The 21,171-nt window shown below is 37.1% G+C and overlaps 1 protein-coding gene across 1 annotated transcript; it reads left to right on the forward strand.

Annotated features, from left to right (window-relative positions):
- The first annotated feature begins 2,630 nt into the window (after positions 1–2,630).
- On the forward strand, positions 2,631–20,795 carry LOC310636940 (serine/arginine-rich splicing factor 5-like). The gene is made up of 8 exons (XM_083357122.1): positions 2,631–2,872; positions 4,720–4,856; positions 6,949–7,019; positions 7,926–8,018; positions 9,976–10,048; positions 15,768–15,841; positions 18,412–18,522; positions 19,428–20,795. Exons 2-8 carry the CDS (start codon positions 4,731–4,733, stop codon positions 19,669–19,671), a joined length of 792 nt encoding a protein of 263 aa, XP_083213248.1. The 5' UTR covers positions 2,631–2,872; positions 4,720–4,730; the 3' UTR covers positions 19,672–20,795.
- The last annotated feature ends 376 nt before the right edge of the window (positions 20,796–21,171 follow it).

Genomic DNA, 21,171 nt, shown 5'->3' on the forward strand with positions numbered 1-21,171 from the left:
TTTTCCATCCTAGTTCCCTCAACTTTGCCTAAAATAATTATTTTTTCTCATCCATAATCTGGTCATAACCACGTTCTCAAAGTAATAAGTTTCAGCTTCCTTGCTCTTCACCCCTATGGAACAATCTTACTTTATTTGGTTAGGATTGGGTAACTGGTTGTTCTTAAAGCTCATTGGCTTCTCAATAAACATTTCCAAAACTACAATTTGAAGGCATCATAATTCTCTCACTCTTTCTTGGTCTTCAGCATGCAACTCTTCTGATCTTTGTTGTCCTTAAATGTCCTTATCCTTTAAAGCAGGGGTCTCCTAACTTGGCAATTTTAAGACTTGTGGACCTCAACATGGCTGACTGAGGAATTCTGAGAGCTGAAGTCCACAAGTCTTAAAAGTTGCCAACTTTGGAGACCCCTTCTTTAAGGTCTTGTCTTTCTAGAAACTGGGCTGATAAAACATTCCAGCCAGAATCTTACGTTCTTCTCAGACCTGTTTTACTCTGTTTGGCTTCTGTTTTAATCAGTATGGAGTTTCCTATGGTTATAAGCTGAATATGAGACTTGACTACAAGAATCCACATGATGTGCTGACATTTTCCATACAATGAAGTTCTAAGTGCATTTGTGCTCTTGCCAAGTATTTGCTGGTCCAACGAATAAAAATGTTGAGACAAAAAATTATATGTTTGTTTGTTTAAGGAAAAGGTTCTTTTAACAGTTGTAACAGTTATGAAGGTTGCGTCAGTACAGCAAACCTATAATAGAAATAAAAGAGCTCTGCTGTATCAGCTATTGGCCTATCTAGACCAACTTTCAGAAATGGGTCAGTTGGATTTATTTGGGAAGCTCTGAAGCTTCAGCTTTCCAATAGCCAGTATTTAAGGATGCTAATGCTGCCTTAGTACACAAGTGGGTCATGAAGAGAACCTTCCCAAATATCAATTAAATCACATTCAGCTTGACTCAAAGATGATATTTCATCATTTGTTAGACTCTAGTAAATTCTGATGGTATCAATTCTTACCAATATTCTTTTCATAGATAGTTGACATTTGTGGAACCACTAGCATTTTAGAAAAAAAATACCAATTTTACTATAGCTATATTTGAAATGCTTACTTGAACCAGCAGAGCAAAAACCTTCAAATCAATGCCATATTGCATAAATCCTATTGCTGTAGGACTATTTGTTTTAGACTGCAGAAAGTAATCAGTGATAACAGAAAAATAGAAAACAACCTCCAACCATTCTTTTTTTACAGGGCAGAGCTGGTGGTCCCCAGATATGGAAGTATCACTACATTTGTGGATGTTTATTGTGTTTATTAATACATAAGTATTCATTTTTTCTTCCAGACTTAACGTATATCTTAAATACAAAACTTCAAGTACTGATTATTCTTATACATTCAGCTTTTTCTTCAAATTGCCATAACTACTGAGAGCAACCACGCAAATTTGAAGTGAATAAATCCAATTAGATGTTGACAATAATCTTTATTTTTGTCCAAAAGACAAATATCATCACCTCTGTTCCTAAAATCAGTTAGGGCACCTTGTTGTTGTTAGCTGCGAAGTCGCGTCCGACCCATCGCGACCCTATGGACAACATTCCTCCAGGCCTTCCTGTCCTCTACCATCTTCTGGAGTCCATTTAAGCTCACGCCTACTGCTTCAGTGACTCCATCCAGCCACCTCATTCTCTGTCGTCCCCTTCTTCTATTGCCCTCGATCTTTCCCAGCATTAGGCTCTTCTCCAGTGAGTCCTTCCTTCTCATTAGGTGGCCAAAGTATTTGAGTTTTAGCTTCAGGATCTGGCCTTCTAAAGAGCAGTCAGGGTTGATCTCCTCTAGGACTGACCGGTTTCATCGCCTTGCAGTCCAAGGGACTCGCAGGAGTCTTCTCCAGCACCATAGTTCAAAGGGCACCTAGCCCCAAACTAAAGAAATCTATCTAAACTAGGCAGGCAGTTTTTTCCACCTAATTTTTAGTATTGCATTTTTTGAATTAGAGAAACCAAGGATTCAGCCATACACGTGTATATATTTATTTTTGTATACTGCTGGTGCCAGTCACACAAAGTTGTACAACTGAACTAAGGATAAAGCAACAATCCCCTATAATCAGAAGAAAAGGTTTCTGTCTTCAAGCTTTAGCGCGTCTCCCAAGAAAATAGCATTGTAGAGATTGCCTCTTTCTGCAGGACAAGAATGAAAACTTTTTTTTCCCTATTGCCTGAAAGCGCTTAATCGTAGGATTTAGACTGCTTACCAAATACAAATAGGAGTGAATAATTAATCTGGAATAAAAGCAACGTTTGTGCAATTTCCTTTCAAGGTTCGAAAACTGCTTGTTCGCATCATTTCGAACAGTGTTTCTACTAGCTAGCCGGGAAATTCTGGGAACCGAAGTCCATATAACTTTGCTAAGATTGAGAAGCTCTTAAATTTAAGAACAAGATAACCGTTCGCTCTTCTAATAACAACATTTCCCACCCTCCCTTTCTTCCGTACACAGACACTCCCCCTTTCTCCACGCGGCCCTATGAGGTCACTTCCGCCTGTAACTCCCACAGAGGAAAGCCTCCCCCTCCCCAACCCGGGTTTACCCGAGCACCGAACGGTTCACGCGCTGAAGTCTGGGAATCGCAGTCCGCAAGCGGGTTGGCGCTAAAGGGCCTGGCGCAGGCGCAGTCGCCTTGCTTGCGGCTTCGCCGAAGGGAAGTAGCGCCGCCATTTTCTCTGGCGGACTGAAAGCGAACGTTGCGGTTCCGCACGGGGTTGAAACGGGAGTTTCCTCGAAGGCTGCCATTGCTGTGAGCGTCGGTCTCGCTTTCAGGCGATAGAGCGGAGACGAAGGCGGAGGCGGAAGCGAAGGTGAGTCGGCCGAAACTTCGGCGGTGACGACTGCCCGCCTTAATGGCTCCGTAGCGGCAGGTGGAATTGAGGCGGAAGCTCAGCCTAGCCTGGGCCGTTCCCTTAGCAGTTGTTCAGCCTGGTCTTAGCTTCCTCCTGCCCCCCCCCCCAACCAGCCGCCTCTCCTCTTCCTCTTCCTCTCCGTCACTGTTGCCGTTAAGTTTCTCCTTTCGCTCTCCCCCCTCCCCCCCTTTCCTTTCTTGAGCTTCCTCGTTGCTTCCCTCCCAAGTTCTGCACCCCAGACGATCTCCTGACTCTTAAAACTGAACAGGTTACGTCCAGTTCCGTTGAACAGGAGGAACTCTCGAGAAGAGGGCGAAAGCAGAGGTGATTTTCCTCTGTATAAGTCAGGGGTCGGCAACCTCGGCTCTTTTATGACTCGTGGACTTCAACTCCCAGAATTCCTGAGCCAGCTATGCTGGCTCAGGAATTCTGGGAGTTGAAGTCCACGAGTCATAAAAGAGCCGAGGTTGCCGACCCCGGGTATACGTAAATGCATTTTTTAAAAAAATAAAAATAAAATAAAACTTTTATCGCTGCTTTTCTACCGTCTTGAGAGCTACCTCTGAAAGAGACGTGGGGTTTTTTTTTAAATTTATTTTTTTTTTAGTGACTTCTGGTCTGTCGGAATTGGGCGTCGGGAGTGTGTTTTTCTTAAACGGGCTAGAATGATTTGGGAACTTCCCTGTTTATTTGGGAGGCGCTTAACCAAGCATAGAGATAGATAGGGATCCAAGGGTTATATGAACCTCCCATGTTAGTACGTAGCAATTGGGGTAGAATAATAGAAAGGCGGAATGATCGATTTAATTAGGGTTGTGGGTTCATCAGGTGCATTTTGGGACAACATTGCATCCAGGTTCCAGGAAAAAAATAATCCAGGAGAATTCCCAAAAGAACAATCGGTGGAACAACCTGCCTCCAGAAGCTGTGAATGCTCCAAGACTGGAAGTTTTTAAGAAGAGATTGAACAACCATTTGTCTGAAATGGTATAGGGCAGGGGTAGGCAACCTCAGATGCTATGCTGGCTCAAGAATTCTGGGAGTTGAAGTCCACGAGTCATAAAAGAGCCGAGGTTGCCGACCCCGGGTATAAGTAAATGCATTTTTTTTTAAATAAAATAAAACTTTTTTATCGCTGCTTTTCTACCGTCTTGAGAGCTACCTCTGAAAGAGACGTGGGGTTTTTTTTAAAATTTATTTTTTTTAGTGACTTCTGGTCTGTCGGAATTGGGCGTCGGGAGTGTGTTTTTCTTAAACGGGCTAGAATGATTTGGGAACTTCCCTGTTTATTTGGGAGGCGCTTAACCAAGCATAGAGATAGATAGGGATCCAAGGGTTATATGAACCTCCCATGTTAGTACGTAGCAATTGGGGTAGAATAATAGAAAGGCGGAATGATCGATTTAATTAGGGTTGTGGGTTCATCAGGTGCATTTTGGGACAACATTGCATCCAGGTCCCAGGAAAAAAAATAATCCAGGAGAATTCCCAAAAGAACAATCGGTGGAACAACCTGCCTCCAGAAGCTGTGAATGCTCCAAGACTGGAAGTTTTTAAGAAGAGATTGAACAACCATTTGTCTGAAATGGTATAGGGCTTCCTGCCTGAGCAGGAGGTTGGACTAGAAAGCCTCCAAGGTCCCTTCCAAGGCTATTATTCTGTTAATTCTCATATGAGGGGAAAAGAAAGAAAATAGAATTTGAAAAAAAAAGCTTTAAAATATAGCCCCCTGTTTTAAGACTTCTGAGCTTGGATTTATTTAAGCAGCAGTTTTAACTAGAATTCCTGAACTTTATTTTTTGCAGCTTGGAACAGAATGAGTGGCTGTCGTGTCTTTGTTGGACGTTTAAGTCCCCATGCTCGGGAACGAGATGTAGAGAAATTTTTCAAAGGATATGGCCGTATACGTGAGATTAATCTCAAAAATGGCTTTGGTTTTGTGGTAAGTATATCTACTCAGACATATTTTCTGTATTAAGCATCTACTGGAGCAATATTATGTTGTAGTACATAGGGTGATGTACTATATCTATCTATATCTATCTATCTATCTATCTATATCCATATCTATATATACTGCTGGCACGGGCCGGATGCGTTATGCGGAAGCTGCACCACCCCATTGCTGGCAATGGCAAAACTGTCCTGATACATTGTGCGACGTCATGTGACGTCGCGAGTTATACGTGTCTGCCTTAGAGAGTAGTCTGTGCTGTAACTTGCTCATATAAGTGTCTTATTGTACCCTCAACTTTTTAATTCAAGAATATAGGAACAATCAGCCTGAAAACAATACCCTACTCAAAGAATTACCAAGGAGAACACCACCACCCCACCGACACTGGCAGGGCAAGCTAATGTATATAAATGGGGAGCAACCTGACATAGATGTTACTAATTGGGTAATTTAATGTCTGCAAACAAATAACCAAACTCAGAGAGCACCAAGGACTCCAAAGTTCAACCCTGAGCTATAGATAATCTCTTGTGTTACAACTATTTTTTCACTCCAGGACCTCTAAACATGCCTCTATTAAACCTTTTTTAAGAAATGAGAAAGGGTAGACATTAGTGCTGCACTGTTTTTCTAGGAAAATATTAACTAGAAGTAGGAGAGTCTCCATAATTGTATTTCCTGCACAGTTTTGCTTCATAATATTGCTGTTAAAAATTGGAGATAAGCTGGAAAGAAACCAACCCACTTCTTCATTCTCTCAAAAGAATAAAGAATACTGTACTGATAGAAATGCATACCTGTCCCACTTTTAACTGGAGAAAAAAATTGTTAGCAATGTTTTAACAAGCAAATTCTAAGTTATATGGACTTGTCTTTTCTATTCTGCTGCTAGAGACAGAAACAGATAACCAACCTGCTTCATTGTAGGTAACAATATATTTGACACTTTCTCTCTTGCTGCATATTATTGCAGCTGATGAGAGAACAGAAAGTCAGTGTTTAATGTTGGAAATGTCATATAATTTCTCTCATCCCTGAAAGGTGAAGAAAATGGGCAAATTGAGCAGTTTATTGTTCTTCCAAGCAATATTGTCCCTTTACATTTAGTCTTCCATGTTTATGGAGGCTGCAAGTATCTTTAAATGTACAACTTGGGTCTTTATATAAATGGTTATTAAAAGCTATATATTGCATAAAATGTTGATTAAAAGTTATGAAATTCTATTAATGCCTTTTATTTGGGTATTTGAAAATTATTTAAATACTATCAACACGGTTTACAGGATTTAGAAGAACTTATTTAATTTCCAATCTTGATAAAATCCTTGCATATGCTGGATATACATATAAATAACATATCTTTTGTTTTAGTTATTTGTTTATAATGAATAGTTTTTTTTTAAAAAAAGAAATCACTGTAGCAGTCTTCTCAGTCCTGGTGGAAACCAGATGTGTGGGACTGCATGTTCCATCATCTGTCACTCCTGCAGATGTAGTCATATAAATGTGTAAGCACAGTCTTTATGAAGGATGAGCCATTATATTTATGTTTTTCTGAACTACATCTTATGCAGGTAGCCCTTACTTAGTGACCACAATTGGCACCATCAACTTGATTGCTAAGCAGAAAATCATGTAATCATGACAGATTTACAATCTCAGTTCTCCTTTGGTCGCTAAGTGAAAAATTGTGTGACCACGACTTATGATTTTACTTCCTCCTTCTCTGTTAACTTTGCTTTTTGCAAGCCAGTTGCAATGCACATGTATATGGGACATGTTAAGATTGATTGCAAAGTTTTTTTAAAAAAAAAATCTCACTAAATGAGGGAGTCAGTAAGCAAGGACTACCATTTATACCAATAGGGAGAAATGCTGAGAATTGAGAGCATAATATCTGAGTTTTCCATATCTGATACAATGCAATTGATAAAAATTATCTCAGGAATTAAAATCAGGCTTAGGAAAACATTCACATTTTAAATTATAGCTCCCAGAATGACCACAGCAATAGCTGATAGAATTTTTAATGGCAAAAATATTTTACTTTTTTCATTTCATTGTTTTGCTTTCCTAGGAATTTGAGGATCACAGAGATGCAGATGATGCGGTTTATGAATTGAATGGCAAAGAGCTGTGTAATGAAAGGTATTTAATCTCAAGTCATATGACAATTCAATTTGTGACTTTTTAAATTTCATTCTAATGTACTTTGTGGGGCTATTATGATAAAATGAAAGGGGACAAAACTATGTCTGCCAATTCATATTAAAAAATCCAAAATGTGCAGTCAAGCAGTATGCTTATTAGGACCAATTAAATTTGCACAGAAATTATGGAGTAATATTTGAGAATTAAAAGATATTTTTAAAAATGATTGGGGAGAAAGGAGGGGGTAAAAGCAGTCTGAAGTGATTTTGAAGCACAAAGTCTTAAATCAGGATTAATGAAAGAGAAAAGTGTCATAGGCAGGATTTCAGATTATATTTGAGACAAACACAGTGTATTGGTAACAAAAATTAATAAACACCATTTTCTGAAGCAGCTGTAAAACATTATTGGTCTATATCAGAGATATGTGACTTCTCTGATACAGATAACTTCTTCAAGTCTTAGAGGTACCCCCTAGAACTCCTTAACCACAAATGGGATTCACTTGTACAGAAGCTTGTTAAATTAAGAAATATCAGGAATGTCTTTTACTGAATCATCTTTATTCTTTAGCACAGACAGTAGATAATCTTTCTCCCAAGTCCTCTATGTATACCTTGATGGAGGAGTTAGTGGAGAGTAATATGCTGTTTACTAAATAAATGCTGTAGAAATGAATGCACATCATTTAGTCATCTTAGATATCTTTTTACTTTTCAGTTATAAATGTCTGAAGAACTTAATTTAGGCAGTGAGAGATTTTCTTGATTGTAATTGTATGAGTTACCAAGTTTTTGCTTTTGTTCTTAAGTATCCAAAATTATCACCATTATATTTGACTGTTTAATATGTTCTTTTCTACTAGAAAAAGACTGAAATACTAAATTTACTTGTTTTTAATAGGGTCACAATTGAACATGCCAGAGCCCGAAGAGGGGGTAGGGGCAGATACCCACAACGGTTCAATTATTACCAGTCTTATGGGGGTGGATCTAGGTAAGAAGGAAATTCCGTTTACTGCATTGTTACAAGTGGTTTTAAAATATCTCAGTCCTTAGCTTCAGGGTTGTAATATAGTTGATATTTCTAGATACATTTTAAGATACTTCTCCATTAAGACAATAAAATCATCTTTTTTATTTTTGTAATTCCATGCTAATGTAATTGCAAACAATTTTGGTGTAAGCACTTAATTGAAGATGCTAGGTTTCAAATAATTTGAACACTGAGAAGAGACATATCTAATTAATGCTTGTAAGTGTTTACAGATTGCATATAATTGGTTCTACCAATTATTCACAGCTTCTACTCGGTCTCAAAAGGAGAAATGTAGTTTCGTAAAGTTTAAATTTCAATCTGTAAAGCTTGTTCTCATATGAGCATTGAATAGAATGCTATTGTACACTGTGTGGCCTTAATTTTGACTTTGGGATAGCTGAACTATAGTTGAAAAATATAGCTGTAAAAGGTAGCAGTATCCTAGGGCTATCACACCTTACAGCAAAACTGAAATTTGAGATCTTAAGTAATGTTTGTTTTGACATGTATAAGAGCTATTGAAGAATGTATATTTGTGATACACATTTGATAGTATCTTTAAAAATAACTCTAATGTTTCTTAGATTCTCTGGTTTGAACTGTTATTGGAAGTAGCTAGTACATATTCAGACCCTTGTATTGATGGTTATATAAAATATAACATTTGTATTGCATCACATTCTGAGGCAAATTTCTTGCCATCCACAAGTACAAAACATTGAGAATTTGTACTTTTGCATATTGAAATGTCCTGTTCAGCTTCTCTTTTTTTTAATGCAGTGAAATTGCTGCAGTAGGAATGATCCAAGGTCCAGGCTAAAAATGAACTTTTAAAGTAGGATATGTGACTGATTTTCATGGGTATCTGGCATGGTAGTAAACGTTCATGACAGATAGTGCCAGACAAGAAGAGACTACTATTCCCAATGCCTCAGCCTGCCAGTTGGGGGATTCTGAGACTTCTGTTTAAATGCTCTGAAGATCTGGATATTCTGAAAAAGGGGGCATTTAGAGGTATGCAAATTAAATTGTGTGCAACTAAATTGCCTCTTCTCTGATTCTTCAAAAAAAATGTTGATTGTTGCATTTGCTGTGATATGACAAAGTGATCACTTTGAAGATAGACTGAATAAACAAATGTGGAGGCTTCAATTATTCATGCACGGCTCTTATAACGCCTTGGGGTTTGATGGCAACAAGCCGACTCTTGTAGTAGCACAGCTGTTGTAATGTCAATGAACTCAGTAGTTCCTGAGCTTACTGCAGCTTATTGAAAAGCACATATAACCCACAACCTTATCCTTTCAGGGCTGATTTGCTCGTATTCATTATTAGTGCCAAAGGTATAAATTCCTTGGAAATTGTTTTACTAGGTGACATATTTCAATATGAAAGTTTTCAGTATTAAAATGTTGTACAGGTAGTCCTTGGAACTACAATGGAATCGAGAATTTTGACTGCAAGCCCTTGCAGTCATAAATTGAGGCACCAATATGACCAGACTTGATTTTATGACAGTTGTAATGAATGTAGATTGAATCATGTGGTTCTAAGTAAATAATGTGATCATTAAGTACATCCAATCTTCTGAATATGCTTTTTTGGTTGGGCTGGAAACCAGCAAAAAGTTGCTAACCGCAGTCATGTAAGCGTGGGACACTGCAACCAGTTGTCAATGTGAGCCAGTTGCCAATTATCACATGACTGGGAGGTTGGCAGTCATAAGTCCTTCTATTTGCTTTCATAATGTAAACTAGTAACAACACTCTGCTATTGTCATTATTTAAATCCAGAGTAGCTATGTTTCTTAGAAAAGAAAGTTTTTGTAGAGATAAAATCTGACAAAAGTAGAAAGTATTTAAATTTTCTGCTGGAAATATAGTAAAGAGTAACGGGAAATGTTTTCCATTTGTAGTCAGTATGGTCCACCTCTTCGTACTGAACACAGACTTATAGTTGAAAATCTTTCTTCACGTGTCAGCTGGCAGGTGAGTTGGACCTTACTTTAAATAACATTTATGTTTTTTTAAAAATGGTGTGTTTTGGTTTCCTAAAAGAGGCAACATAAAGCATTAGCACTTTTTTTTAAGTGAGAGGCTTAAAGTTCTTTCATTTGCATTACCAACAGGCAAACAGTGCTTATATTTTTAAAACTGCTGATTAGTGTTTCTTGAACAAATGAAATCTTCACCTAGTAAGATTGTTAGAAAAAAAGCTCTCAACACTTAAAACATCCAATGTATTAAATAAAAGGCTGGTCTCGTTGAGCGATAAAGCTGCAAATTGCTTCCAATTTTATATCTGGCTTCAATAGAATGAACAGAATTATTCACATGTTTAAAAGTATTGTGTTATGTTCTAATGCAGGATGTTTCGTGCATTATGTTATCTGTATTCTGAAAGGGACTTGTGGCTTACAGTGAGTAGCTAACATGATTTTAAATATCCAATTTGTGCATGTATTTGGGCATAAGTATTGTCAGTGAAACATACCGGGGTTGTTTTTGGATAGTCATTTGGAAGAGAAAGTTTAAACCGCAGGTTTGTTTTTCTCTAACATGTCCTTGAGTTGGTGTATTTCTTCTACTAATGGGATTGTTCTGGCCGTTAACAACCCGTTTGGAATTACTCAAAACTTTTTTTTTAAACAAACCCTATGCCCCCCTCAACAGGTTTGTATACAATTATATGATGTCACCATTCATTCTCCCATTCAATTTTGGGGAAAAAAATAGCATTTGAGTTACTAAGCCATTCTTCTCCAACCTTCTATTTCTGTATGTGCTTCTTATAGCATAAATTCTGTTGTCAGTGTATAAAAAAGTATATATTTCCAATTTTTTTTAAAAATAGAACTGCTGATTAAGCTAGATTGAAATAATGGATGTTAAGAGGACACAAGTAGGAAAACTTATTAAATTGTAAATCTATATTATATTTTAATACCAATAGCGCATAGAGTTATATATCACTTCATAGTGCTTTACAGTCCCCTCTGAACGGTTTACAAACTCAGCATATTGCCCCCAACAATCTGGGTCCTCATTTTACCGACCTCAGAAGGATGGAAGGCTGTCAACCTTGAGCCAGTCAGGATCAAACTGCTGGCTGTGGACAGAATTTGCCTGCAGTACTGCATTCTAACCAGTGCACCACCACAGCTCTTTAACCAATTCTGTTTAGGTTTTATCCATAATTTTTCTATAATTCTGTGTGTAGAACTATATTATGCATAAACTAATACAATTCTAATACATTTTTGACATCATGATACCATTATATGGCCATCATTTTTATTGAATTTCATTTTTATGTCCTTTTTGCATAAGTGTACAGAAATGATTGAAAGAGACAACAATCACATTTCTACACTGCCAGTCTCACTTAAGTGACTGACTGGGTAGTTTACAGTAAAAAGTCTGCCTTGAAACATTTTGAGTGCTACTATTTTTTTACTCTATAAATTTCAATATCTATTCTTTAAATAGGATTCTCCACCATTTAAAGGAAGAAAGAACAAATAAGAAAAGATTGGAAATAAAATAAACTTAGTTAACAGACTAATGGGGGAAAAGAGGTATCTATTAAAATAAAAAAAATATTAAATCCATTGGGATTTTATATATATAAAATCAGAAGCATATGGCTGACTGATGAGAACAATTAAGTTTGAAATGATCATATCGGTCTCCCTTTATTCTTAGCAAGCCAAAAAAAAAATTACACACAATTCCAATGGATTATGATTTTTATATGATTTTGTGCATGGAATATATAACATCAACATTCATCTGAAATCTAGTAAACCAACATCTGTTACATCAAGATTTATTATAATTGCACAAGTATGAACTGGAGAGCTGTCAAGAGATTTTAGCAATTTAATATATTGCACAATAATTTTAGGTCAGGATAGAGACAGGTCATATCTGGAGAAGAACAGATGTCTTGATTGAGTAGCATAACATGTACTTGCTCTAATATGAGAAATTCACATGGAAGAAATCAGGAAGTTTGGACCTTTGATTATCTTGGGGGGGCCAAACTTAACTTTAATACATTTTATTTATTTTATTTTATTAGGTTTATATACCGCCCCTCTCCAAGGACTCGGGGCGGTGTACAGGGCAATTAAAACGCCAACAACACGCAAGGTATAATGGTACTATAGCTGCCCACAACAAAAAACATTTTGTTTAATAGGTGTTGCTCTGACCTTCCAGGTTTGCAGTACCATCTCTAAAATCTTATGACATGAATATGAAACTTGTCTTACATAGATATTGCATATAGCCCTCTTTCAGGGAAAAGTGAGTAAAGTTGTTTGAAAAAAGTTATCTTGTATCTTTTATGAGTGTTACAGCAAGAACATCATCTGCAACCCCTGCCAAAATGATTCACAGGCTAACAGACCTAATGCAGAAGGAAATAAAATCTATGAAGAGAAAAATGGCTTAGTGTGTTCTTTTTATAAAAACCCAGGTGGAAAGAACTTTGATAAGGAGGCTTCCAATGGCAATATTATTTTAAAAATAGAAGAATGCTGCTTAATCACACCTACTTAGCCCAGCATTTGATTTCCGGTGGCCTAGTGGTTAAGATGCTGGGCTTGTCGATTAGAAGGTTGGCAATTTGAGACCCAACTAGCACATAATAGGGTGAGCTCCTATTCCTGCCCCACCTCCTGCCCACCTCACAGTTTGAAAGCATGCAAATGTGAGCAGAAAAATAGGTATCACTTTGGTGGGAAGGTAAAAGTGTTCCATTGCCTCAGCGTATCGTATTGCTGACCACATAACCATGGAAATGTCTTTGGACAAGCCTGCTCCCTTGGCTAAAAGCCAGAGATGAGCACCGCCCCCTAGAAGACACAACTGGACAGGGGAAATCTTTACTTTCACTACTTAGCATGTTGTCTTTTTGACATTTTAGCCAGAGAAAAATTGTTTCACAATTCATTTTCTGAAATGTATGCATGTTTTGTTTGCTATTCCTGGCATGACGGTTTCTAAATGCCTTTCTGTGTATTTTTATAGTGAAAGCTAATGTGACAGTTTTCACTGGGCAACATCAACACTGTATACTTCTGCTGAAATGCATGCAAAAACCACGACAATCATTTTGTCAGTTTTAAGTGTATGCCATCCTCCCCATTTGTGAATGATCCTCGCCTTATAGCAAATTATAGACGGGATCCATGTGGTTCTTCTTTCTAAACAACTTTTTAAAAGTTCCTTGCTTTTAAACTATAAAGTGATTTTCTGTTCAAATCTATTTTGCTTCCATGATACAGACAGCTAATTGTTTTGAAGGAAGGTAGTAAAAGTTTTGATTTAGATGAGATTATCAATTGTATAAGAAACACTAAGTTACTGCAGATATTATTTACTTGATGTCAGTTAGTGCTTAAGAGTTTATACTGTGCTTGAAAGAAAGTAGACGGTTTAACCTAGTGCATGTTATGTCTGCCTTCTACTGGCAGGATGAAAACACATTTATCATAATGCATCCATCCCCGTTTCTTAATTAGCTTGTTTGCCTAGCTTAATTTCCTTTGAACAAAGGAGACACTGAATAGTAACCACCTACCTTTCTATTTTCCTAATTAAACATAATGGAATAATAGTATGATATTGTCATAGGATATACTTTGTAAGATCTCAGGAATTATAATTGGATAAGGAAAATCCTAGGGTAAATCTAACATAAGCTAAGTTTCATAGTCCTTTAAAATCACTTTTCCTCCTGTTTAATTTGAGTGGGAGGGGTGCTTAATTGTTCACATAATGTGACTAGCAAGGGACACAAAGCCAATATTTGAATCTTGCTAACAGAAGTCAGCAATCATGACTGAGGCAAGATTTTACTTAAGTTCAGAAATTCAGTAAAATATCTTGAATTTAGCTAGCATTTAATGGATTCCAACCTTTAAGTGACAGCCTGATATAGTGTTTAAAGGAGTTAGTTTCCCACTGACATAAGTCTTTAAAATCCAGATACTATTGTTAAGGGTATATATACTATGTATGCTCTGATATAACTTATTTTCCTCCCCTTTAAAAATTCTCTATCAATCTAGGATAAGTAAAATAAAAATACTTTTTAAATAAAAATATTAATATAAAGTTATTTCAGTTTTCCTTCTAATTTCTAAAAAAGAATAATTGAATGTATTGTGACAGTGACATATGGAGAACTAATTTAACATTAAGCTTAATTAACTTTCACACCAGGTAATCAAATTGGAAATATGATATAATCAGATTTATAGATAAATAGGTGCCTGTCTAATTTTACAGTTAATGAATTAAAAAGTGTGCAAGGGTTGTTTAAATACACCTTTTACTGTGATATAATCATTTGAATTGCTATTCCCATCATACTGCATTATGTGTTATAAGCTTTATACTGAGAGGATCCACTCAAGTGTATGCTAATTACTCCCATCTTGATTTCTAAGTTCTTCTATTGTTTAAATATTTAAAAAATCACAACTATGGAGAATTTTGACTGTGGAGTATTCAGTATACTATAATTGAATCCTGCTTTGAAGGAATGTCTGCTCTTCAAATTTGTTTTGTGTTAGGATGAAGGCTCAGGTGTTTGAACTGTTTGACTCACATGCTAGTTTGTAAAATTGAGCAGAACTTTATTAAACACTATATAACTTGAGGTATCCTGTAATCTAGTTCAGCTTTAGGCTTTTTGTTTGTATATTTTTTTTCACAAATATACTCTAACCAAGTTCATTTTGAACCTCTTTTAACAGCCTTGCTTTGGGTTAGCCCTCGTTTCTCTTGTGTGGAGGAGAAAGAACCCACGAGGTTGGGGTTCCTAGTGGCTGAATTTCTAGGGCTTGGCCTGTTCTGAGTTTTCCCTTTGGTGCCCATGACACAGCTATCATGGCGATGTAGATCCTGGTTGGCTCACAGCTCGATTGGCTAGCACAGGTCAACCTCAGGTTCTAGAGCCACTTCCGGAGACTTTCCAATGCTTTCAGGGTCTTTGGTACCTCCCCTTGAAGTACATTGCTATGCTCCATTCCTCTGCCCCTCCCATGTAAGGGAGTTCCTCTTGAGCTGCTAGGCAATTATTGGACAAGCGACTGTTTGCTTAAGGTACCTGCTTATATCATCTGACCGCTTGTGGTATGTTATGGTAAGTAGCCTCTGGCTATAAAATGTCAGCTATTATTGGGACATTTTGTAAAAGTTAAGAAATAATGCATAAACGACTTTAAAAACGTCTTTAACACTTAGTTAGATAACATTGCAAAATAAACACCGTCTCAATTACATTAAATGCAAGTCTCTGTTAAAATAACACTAAGGTTGTGGCACGGACTGACAAAAGCCATAAAAATTTTAATGCTATCTTTTGACAGGTTGTGACAGAATCTTAGCATTAACTTAATAAAGAATGGGACATAGAATGTTTCTAGGCAAACCTTGACTATACAAGTGAACTGAGATTACAGATGATCAAATGCTTGCATTTAATAACACCATGCATATATTAGTTAAAATACATGTTATAATACTTTAGGTGTTATATAAGGTATGTCTTAACTGTACAAATTAGTTTAATTTTTCTCATAGTTATAGCATATGACATTTGGCTATAGTTTGTAAACTATTAAGTCCTGTTTAACAATGCATCTTGAATCTTACGCTCATTTCTTAACCTGCACTATAACTCTTACTGCAGGATTTGAAAGACTTCATGAGGAAAGCTGGGGAAGTTACTTTTGTGGATGCTCACAGAAACAATCCAAATGAAGGGTAAGTTGAACTTTCACATCTACTGAGTCTGGGAGGGCTTTAAACACCAGACTTTCCACCATAATACTGTTTAACAGACAGTTTTGTTCCAGAATATAACTGAAAATGCTGCTATTAAAATTAGATTGCAGAATCAGTACAGAATTATTCCATTCATATTTGCATCCTACCTATTGGGATGATGGAATTATTCTGAATGTTATTAACTAGAAACTAAAAATCTGTTACCTGTTTTTAATCATACGTAGAATCAGTAGGAAAAAAATTAAGGGAGACAACTCCTTTTCATCTCTGTTTAAATTTTTTTTCCTACACAATCATTTGCTAGAAACAGTAAATTTCCACGGAGAAGTTCTAAAGAACATACAGTGAAGGAAAAATTATTTGATCCCTTGTTGATTTTGTATGTTTGCCCACTGACAAATGATCAGTCTATAATTTTAATGGTAGGTTTATTTTAACAGTGAGAGACAGAATAATAACAAAAAAAATCCAGAAAAATGCATTTCAAAAAAGTTATAAATTGACTTGCATTTTAATTAGTGAAATAAGTATTTTATCCCCTATCAATCAGCAAGATTTCTGGCTCCCAGGTGTCTTTTATACAGGAAACAAGCTGAGATTAGGAGCACTTTTTTACAGGGAGTGCTCCTAATCTCAGCTTGTTACCTATATAAAAGACACCTGTCCATAGAAGCATTCCAAACTCCACCATGGCCAAGACCAAAGAGCTGTCCAAGGATGTCAGGGACAAGATTGTAGATCTACACAAGGTGGAATAGGCTACAAAGACTATCGCCAAGCAGCTTGGTGAGAAGATGACAACAGTTGGTGCGATTATTTGCAAATGGAAGAAACACAAAATAACCATCAATCTCCCTTGGTCTTGGGGCTCAATGCAAGATATCACTTGTGGAGTTTAAATGATTGTGAGAACAGTGATAAATCTTGGATCTTGTCAATGATCTCAAGGCACCTGGGACCGTGGTCACCAAGAAAACAATTGGTAACATACCATGAAGGACTGAAATCATGCAGTACCCGCAAAGTCACCCTGCTCAAGAAAGCACATGTATATGCCCGTCTGAAGTTTGCCAATGAACATATGAATGATTCACAGAACTGGGTGAAATTGTTGTGGTCAGATGAGACCACAATCAACCTCTTTGGCATCAACTTGCTGTGTTTGGAGCAGGAGGAGGAATGCTGCCTATGACCCCAAGAACACCATCCCCACTGTCAAACATGGAGGTGGAAACATTGTGCTTTGGGCGTGTTTTTCTGCTAAGGGGACAGGACAACTTCACTGCATCAAAAGGACGATGGACGGGGCCATGTGCCATCAAATCTTGGGTGAGAACCTCCTTCCCTCAGCCAGGACATTGAAAATGGGTCGTGGATGGGTATTCCAGTGTGGCAGTGACCCAAAACACACAGCCAAGGCAACAAAGGAGTGGCTCAAGAAGAAGGCCTAGCCAGTCTCCAGACCTTAATCCTGTGGAGGGAGCTGAAGGTTCGAGCTGCCAAACGTCAGCCTCAAGCCTTAATGACTTGGAGAGGATCTGCAAAGAGGAGTGGGACAAATCCCTCTTGAGATGTGTGCAAACCTGGTGGCCAGTTACAAGAAATGTCTTGCCTCTGTGATTGCCAACAAGGGTTTTGCCACCAAGTACTAAGTCATGTCTTGCAAAGGGGTCAAATACCTATTTCACTCATTAAAATGCAATTTATAACTTTTTTGAAATGCATTTTTTGTTGCTATTCTGTCTCTCACTGTTAAAACCTACCATTAAAATTATAGACTGATCATTTTTTTGTCAGTGGGCAAACTTACAAAATCAGCAGGGGAATCAAATAATTTTTTCCCTCACTGTACAAAGAAAATATTTCACAGGTTTATTTTGTACTGAAATTCAAATAACTTTAGACTTAAGTTGTTCTGTACCAGCCTGCTACCGGCCCTGCAGAAAAGGCAGGGACAACCCCTTTACAAACGGCAAGAAGCTGGAATTAAGCCTGCCAAATTTAGTAAGATAAAACAGAGCAAAACAAGACACCAACCATGAAACAGGAGCTATGAAACAGGAACTAATCAAGCGGTTGCCTTCAGCAAACCAGCCCTCCCACGCATTCCCCTTTTATACAGTTCAGGGCGTGGCTTCTCTCTGCCTCCTTCCGAGGTGCCCCATTGCCTTCCTCTGTTTACTCCTGATTGACTGCCTCCTGCGTCGGGCGTCCTTGAACAGGGCCAGCTGTGGGTCATCTTCATCCACGCTGTCAGGCTCACAGCTGTGTCTCCGTGGTGACCAGGTGGGAGGGGCCTGGCTGAGGGCTCTCATCAGCAAGATCTTCAACCCCCTCAGCAAGCTCTTCAACACCCCCCTCCTCCTCTGAGTCATTCGACCCAACTGCCGAACCCACAGGCTGACCCTGAATCACAACATAAGTATTGGGAGTTACTTGCTTATAAGTTTTGGGAGAAACTAAGATAACCAGTAATGTATTTTTAATGTAATATACTTTTGTCACCACTAATAATTTCTACTGTAATTTTGCTATTGAATCAACAGAGTGGTAGAGTTTGCATCATCCAGTGACATGAAGAGTGCAATGGATAAATTGGATGGCAGTGAGTTGAATGGACGTAGAATTAAACTAATTGAAGATCGCAAAAGGCGCAGGTATTTTGTTAGATTAAAAAATTACGAACGGCAGTAAAATTATAATTTGTAATAGTTACATGGTCAGGGAATGTTGCAGAAGAAGCATTGTATTCCCAGATTTTTCTATCGGAGCATAAATTTTCTGCATTTTTCATTGGATACTAATAGATTTTGTACTTATCCTCTAGAGGCTCCATTTCATGGCTCAGGCAGCATCTTTTGTGCATTGTTGGCTAAGACAAGTATGGCAGAACATACAGGAAAGAGTAATGTGAGACATAAATAGTTAATATATTGTTCAGAAATTTAGGAAAAGGAATAACTCATAAAACACAAATGAAAGCAACTAACTTTAGCGCTGCTCCAATCATTTTTGAGCCACCCAGAGTAGATTAAAAGATTTGTATGGCTGCCCATTTTAAATATATCCACTATGCCCAGGTTTAAGGGAAGGAAACCTTTCCTTTCCCTCTTAAATTGTGGAATAAGTGAGAATCAATAAAAACTAATAGCACCTTTCTACTTGATTTTTTTTTACTGAGTTAGGGTTGCATTTGGGCTTAAATGAATGGATTTATGGAATTTGCAGAACAAAGCGTTATTTTTATTTTAAATGTTGTGGTGGATGTATTATGCTCTAATCTGAAATTGAAATCCAAATGTGTAATTCTTGGGAAATAGATTAGGAGAGACAAATTAGTTAACATCGAAACCATGACGCTTGGTGCTTTAAGAAACAGTAAGTCCAGCAAAGTTGAATGAGGAATCAAAAGAGAAACTGTAAAGAAAGTTCTTTAAAGACTAAGATTTTCAGACTTCTTGATAAAGACGTGCAAAATTGCATACGAACACATTTGGTGAATATGAAGACCAGTAATAAGACTATTATGCAGAGTGAAAACTAATTGCTGAATATTTATTAGGAGCCGATCTCGTTCTCGAAGTTATTCAAGGTCTCGCAGCAAGTCAAGATCTGCCAGATCCTCTAAGTCAACCAGCAAGTCTCGTTCCAGAAGCCGCACCCCTGAGAAAAGGAGCTCTCGAAGCCGTACGCCCGAAAGAAAAGGCTCTGAAAAAAACCACTCTGGCACGCAGAATTCCTCTCCGTCTCCTCCGCCAAAGAAGAGGTCTCGCTCTAGGTCAAGTTCTGCTGAAAGCTGCACTTAAGATATTTGGAGAAACGTATAGATGTTTAATTTCAAAATCAAATTTTCTACAAGCTTAAATAAGTTGTGGATGTTCTCAAATGAGCACAGACATCTGAAGTGTGCACGTAGGTAGGTAAAATTGTAAAAAGTAAAAAAACAAAAACAAAAACCCCCGATAAATTGGCAAATTATAATTACTCAAATGTACTATGCACTGTGTTGAGGCCTTGCTGAATAAAGTAGGACACATTGGGAGTGTTTTCTTCATTGATGTATTCAATGAATTTAAGACCTAGACTGTGGTGTTGCTTTTCAGAATCCTTTGTGCTTTGCACATAATCATTTTGTACTTAGCAACCAGTAAACCACCAAGTTGACTACCAATGTGAAGTTTGAAGGTGGACCTAGCAGCTCTGTTTAACAGTGCACAGAAAAGTATGTTGATCCTGAATGATTAGTTGCTTATACTACACTAATATTTATGTATCAAAATAGCAAATCTCAGAAATGTTTAATGTTACCAGGTTAACTTGCAATACATTTTGGAATGCTAGTTTAAATTGGTTGAGAAGCGTGTTTCCACTTTGAATTTGCTCTGGACTGGTAATGATTTTTTCATAATTAGAAATTAGAAATTAGAAAAGAATCTTCAATATATTTAATCCATTTTATGAGAATGCTGTCATTTTGTACAGGATGCCCTTAAAAATTTGAAGACATGCCCCTCTTACTGAAGCTCCCAAGTTTTTATTTTAATAGCATACAAAGAGTATTGTTCTATATGGCTTCCAGTACAAAAGACTTAATTGTTAGAGGTACATGAGATATCGGAAGCAGTAAATTGTCAAATATAATGGAAGATAATATTCAGTTGTCAAGGTAAGTAAAAGCTTAATGTATTGTGATTTTATGAATGCTAAATTGTGAAATGGCATTTTTCTTAGTTCTACAAAATATGATTTAGTTTTTGTTAATAGCTAGTACTTTGCTAATACTTAGCTTTGAGATCAACTAAATTATCTGGCTTCCATGTAGTTAAAATGAGGGAATCCATTTGGAATATTTGTAAGCAATCTTAAAAATGTTTAAATGTACCAATGTGCTATATAGTATATAAAATAAATCTGCCCTATATCTCCCGTGCTTTCTGCAGCTTTGGCGGTCTTTGTGTTGCTCATTTAAGCTACATTGGTAAACTTTTCTTTGTTAACAACAGTTTTTGTTTCCAATAAAATTGATAAACAAATCCTGATTTGTCAGTCATTGTTCAAACATGGATACAAGACAGGGATAGGGACTGAGAGATTTATTATGCAAATTTAATTTAAATGTAATGTAAATGAAGCACTTGGACAATTGTAGTTATTCTGCATCTTCAGGTCTACAGTGAATTTTTTTTAACCTTTTTTTAGAAGAGATATTTCCAAAGCCACCATCAAATCACAGGTTTTATTTATCAAATCTACAGATTACTCATCTCACTCACAGAACAATCATATACTTATACCCAGTTGTATTC

This window comes from Vipera ursinii (assembly GCF_947247035.1).
Source record: "Vipera ursinii genome assembly, chromosome: 1".
Classification (NCBI taxonomy): domain Eukaryota; kingdom Metazoa; phylum Chordata; class Lepidosauria; order Squamata; family Viperidae; genus Vipera; species Vipera ursinii.